The sequence below is a fragment of the Aquarana catesbeiana genome, linkage group LG03 (assembly GCF_042186555.1).
Source record: "Aquarana catesbeiana isolate 2022-GZ linkage group LG03, ASM4218655v1, whole genome shotgun sequence".
In the NCBI taxonomy this organism is placed as follows: domain Eukaryota; kingdom Metazoa; phylum Chordata; class Amphibia; order Anura; family Ranidae; genus Aquarana; species Aquarana catesbeiana.
Window position 1 is genome coordinate 685,920,540 of NC_133326.1, and position 4,886 is coordinate 685,925,425.

The following is a 4,886-nucleotide window of genomic DNA, read 5'->3' on the forward strand; positions in this document are numbered from 1 at the left end:
TAAATAACTTGGAATGTCTACTTTCCAAAAAGTTGTAATTTGGGGGGTATTTTTACTGTCCTGGCTTGTTAGTGTCTCAAGAAATGAGATAGGCCATCAGTACATCAGGTGTGATCAGGTGTGATCAATTTTCAATGATTGGCACCATGGCTTGTAGACTCTATAACTTTCACACAGACCAAATAATATCCCCTTATTTGGGTTATTATTACCAAAGCAATGTAGCAGTATAAGTTTTAGCCAACATTTTTGAATAAAGATGACTAATTTGCAAAATTGTATTACAAAATTTTCGGTCTTTTTTTCATTTATAGCGCAAAAAATAAAATAACCCAGAGGTGATTAAATATAACCAAAAGAAAGCTCTATTTGTATGAAAAAAAAGGACAAAAATTCATATGGGTACAGTGTTGCATGACTGAGTAATTGTCATTCAAATTGTGAGAGTGCTGAAAGCTGAAAATTGGCAAGTGGTTAATTAAAAATCAAGCATGAATCATGGGTACCCTTATAATGAGCATAGCAGTGCACAGACCCGAGAACTCAGTGCAGAGTTCTCACCAAGTTCCTGAGAGATAGAAGTGACTGTCAGGTGGTTTAAGGCACCATCTACCAGAAATTGCAATATCCGTTTTAGATGGACTGGCTCTTTATGTGGTCATTAGTTTAGTAAAATTTTTTTTCTGTATCTCTATTTTAGTTGCCATGAGCCCAAAATGTGAATATATTTTATAATGGCCCCTCTAATATCCTGGTTCCTCAAGCTGTAGATCAGGGGGTTGAAAAATGGTGTAACTAATATATATATCAAAGACAGGTACTTGTTTGTATTGGAGGAACTGCTTTTTGGTGAAAAAATATATATAGACGCCAAGCTTCCAAAGTAAAGACAAACTACGGTGAGGTGGGAGCTGCACGTTGAGAAGGCCTTCTGTCTCCTGATGGAGGATGACATCTTCAGGATGGTGTGGAAGATGAAAATATAGGTGGCAACAATGAATACAAATGGACAGACAATGAGAGGAGTGGACACTATGGAAGTGACCAGCTTAACAGAAGAAATGTCTGAACATGAAAGTTCTAAAACAGGAGCGACATCACAGTAGAAATGGTTGATGGTATTTGAACCACAGAAATCTAACCTATACAAGAAAACATATATTACAAGTGACAGAGAAAGTCCCGTTGACCAACACAAAGTGACAATCTGAAGTTGAAGTCCAAATGTCATAATGACAGTATAACGTAATGGCTTGCAAATGGCCAGGTATCGGTCAAAGGACATGGAAATTAAAAGCAGACACTGAGTGATTCCACATACAGCAAGCAGATAGAAATGGAAAAAACATTTAGTAATGGACATTTTTCCACCACCTTCCAGTGTCAACCACAACATACTAGGCTGAATATTACTGGTGAAGAGGATCTCAGACAAAGATAGCTGGGTCAGAAAGATGTACATGGGAGAATGAAGGTTCTTGCTGACCATAACCAAAATGGTTACAAGAGCATTTCCTGTTAGAGCCATAATGTAAATAAGCAGAAGGAAGACAAAAAGAAGGATTTTGAGATTATGAAGGTCTCCAAAACCCAGGAGCAGAAATTCTGTGACCGCTGTTTGATTCTTCTTGACCATCACCTGGAGATCATAAGATGAATAGGGTTTAAAGCCCAACTTCACCTTTAGGGCATTACCCCCTCCTCTTCAGTCGTTTGCCACGGCTTGACAAGCAAAGTTTTAAAAAATCAGTACTCACTCTCTTAACACTTCAGTGCTGCCCTTCACATCTTCGTACTGATGACCCTCTTCTGGGTTAAATGACAACTAATGTAACATACTCCCTTGTGGGGGGGGGGGGGGGGGATTGTCACTCAGCCAACGCCTACATAGAATAGCGTTCATGCATCACACGGTGAGTGCTGTGTTATATGTAGAATTGCAGACATACCTAGGTCAATACTAGAGGAGAAAATAAAGGACCCTCACTTATTACGTAAATGGCCAGAAGATACCTAAAAATAAAATATGTATTCTGCAATTTTACAAGTACAAGTGAGTTGGTGAATGGGAAAGAGAAAGAGGAGAATTAAACTGAAGTTGGGCTTTAAACTACTGTCTAAATAAATATTGTCAATAAAGTTTTGAAAATTGCTTTATTACAAATTGATCGGTCACTGAGTGTATGTGAGTATCAATTACTTAAAGGTATATACCGTGTGTGTGTGTACATATAGTATCTCACAAAAGTGAGTACAACCCTCACATTTTTGTAAATATTTTATTCTATCTTTTTATGTGACAACACTGAAGAAATGAACTTTGCTACAATATAAAGTAGTGAGTGTACAGCTTGTATAACAGTGTAAATTTGCTGTCCCCTCAAAATAACTCAACACACAGCCATGTCTAAACTGCTGGCAACAAAAGTGAGTACACCCCTAAGTGAAAATGTCCAAATTGGGCCCAATTAGCCATTTTCCCTCCCCGGTGTCATGTTACTCCTTAGTGTTACAAGGTCTCAGGTGTGAATGGGGAGCAGGTGTGGTAAATTTGGTTTTATCACTCTCACTCTCTTTTACTGGTCACTGGAAGTTCAACATGGCACCTCATGGCAAAGAACTCTAAACCCAAAACCAAAAATGTAATAAATTGCAGCTTGCAATCCTTAAATATGGTGTTGCATTAGATTTCTTTTTTTTTTTTTTTTTTTTGCAAACAAGCAGTTACAGCAACAGATTTTTTTTCAGAATGAAGGCTTTACATGAATAAAAAGCTGATCATCGTAAGCACTCATGTCAGTGCTAAGTGATTTGTCTCAATCCTCTAGCTGCTACATTTGAAGGAGAGCTTGTTCTGTTGAAAAACAATAGACTTACTGACTGGATCATCAGGTGAAAATAAAGGCTAAAAAGAACAATTAAAGCAGCTATCACATCTAAGAATTCATAAGCTGCAATATGATAAACTAAGGTTGGGTTTTGAGTTTAAGGCTCAATTCACACCTATGCATTTTGCTTTTGACCGTTTCAGCAGTGCTTTTTGCTGTGCTTTCCGCATTTTTGGACAAGTGTTTATGATGCATTTTTGATTTTTTTTTTCTATTTATTTGGGCAATTTGTTGTTGGGCAGAATAAATAATGTAAAACGCAAAAAGCGCCAAAAACACGCTATAAACGCACAACATGCTTTTCTGCTGCATTTCCATTGAAGTCTATTGAAAAAAGGAAAAAAGCAGCGTTTCGCGTTTAAAAAAGTCCCTGAACCTTTCCAAAAATGTAGAGGCACAAAAATGCATTGATGTGAATGTGTTCCATAGGAACCCATCTTTAAAATAATGTGCTGCGTTCTGCAAAAAGCATGAAAAAATGCATTAGTGTGAACCGAGCCTTATAGTGCTTTAAGCAGGCCATAGATGGATCCAGGGGCAGACGTACAGGGATCGCAGGAGTCGCCATCGTGATCATGTGACATCAGAGGGGGCGGGGTCATCTGGTTACGTCACCGGGTGGCACCTTCCTTGCCTTTATAACAGCTGGAGACATGAAGGCGGAACTTTTTTTGTTTTTTCTATTTTTCCGGCCTGTCGGGCGGCGTGAATGACAATGGATGTACATTGCTGGCCACTTTTTTTTTTTGCTTTTTTAATAAAGGAATTGTCAAAAACTGTCTCTTGTGGTTTTTACTTTTTCTCACTTTCTTTGGTGAATGGGTAGGGGTACAAAGTACCCGATACCCATTCACATAGAGGGCTTCCAGATTCTGATACAACCACCGGCCAGGGTTGTTGGGTAGAGGCCATTGTCCCCATCAACATGGAGACAAGCTGCTTTGGGGTGGGGGGCACCCAAAGGGTCTGGTATGGACTGGGGGACCTCACACCGGTTTTTCCATTTTTGTAATCTATATTGCCGGAAGACGGCAATACTTTACAGCCTCGAGCAAGTTTAAATGGCATTTTTTCCTTTAGAAATGTAATTATTGCTGCGGCATTTTCTACACATCGCACAGATGTGCCACTTTACAGGTAGACTAAAGGGACCCCCAGGCACCATATTTAAAGGAATATTTAATTTTTATTGTTTCACTTTAAGCATCATTAAAATAACTGCTCCTTTAAAAACGATTGTTTTAAAACTTGTATTTTGCATTGATACATGTCCCCCAGGGCAGTACTCAGATCCCCATATACTTTTTATGGCAATAACTTGCATATAAGCCTTTAAAATGAGGACTTTTGATTTTTCATGTTCGTGTCCCGTAGACTTTAATACCGTTCGCATGTTCAGTAGAACTTTTTGCCTGTTCAAGGTGTTCTGGTGCCCATCCCTACTCCTATTATATGGATTTAGTAAATCTAAAGGACAATTGTACAAGATTATTTTAGAATGTATGGCCAGCCTTAGTCCTTGGTGTTCAACATGCAGCTCAAGGGCCCTTTAATATTTGCCCTTGGACCTCGGCAGACAGCAGTGGAATTATTATGTTTTTTAAAGGGGGATTTAATGGCAGTGATCTCTAAAAATCCCTTGTCACATGACCCCTGTATCTGACTATTTGTCTCCTGCAATTTGTCTGCAGTATCCAACCACACCTGTAGCTTGCCGTAGTAATTGTTTTTGTAAGTGTGCAATCTCTAACTATCTGTCCGGTGTTCCTGTGCATTCTCCTGCAGTGTGATTTGGCAGCCTGTTCATTTGAATTAGCTGCAAATCGCACCAGACCACTCAAAAAGTAGTGCAGCAATACTGTTGAATAACACGCCACACCAAATTGCATGGTTCTGCAGTATCATGTGATCTGAAGCCCACAAAAGCACTGCCTTGCGATCTGCATTTAGGGTGCTGTTGTAATAGCACCTAGAGAAGATTGGAAAGGCAGTTCATTT

General features: G+C 39.1%; 1 protein-coding gene across 1 annotated transcript; it reads right to left on the minus strand.

Annotated features, from left to right (window-relative positions):
- Positions 1 to 691: 691 nt before the first annotated feature.
- Positions 692 to 1,636, minus strand: LOC141134146 (olfactory receptor 10A3-like). The gene has a single exon (XM_073623731.1). It carries the CDS (start codon positions 1,634 to 1,636, stop codon positions 692 to 694), a length of 945 nt encoding a protein of 314 aa, XP_073479832.1.
- Positions 1,637 to 4,886: the final 3,250 nt, after the last annotated feature.

Excerpts from the sequence above, each read along its gene's own strand:
- LOC141134146 (XM_073623731.1), bottom strand. The coding sequence starts at position 1,636 with ATGGTCAAGAAGAATCAAACAGCGGTCACAGAATTTCTGCTCCTGGGT.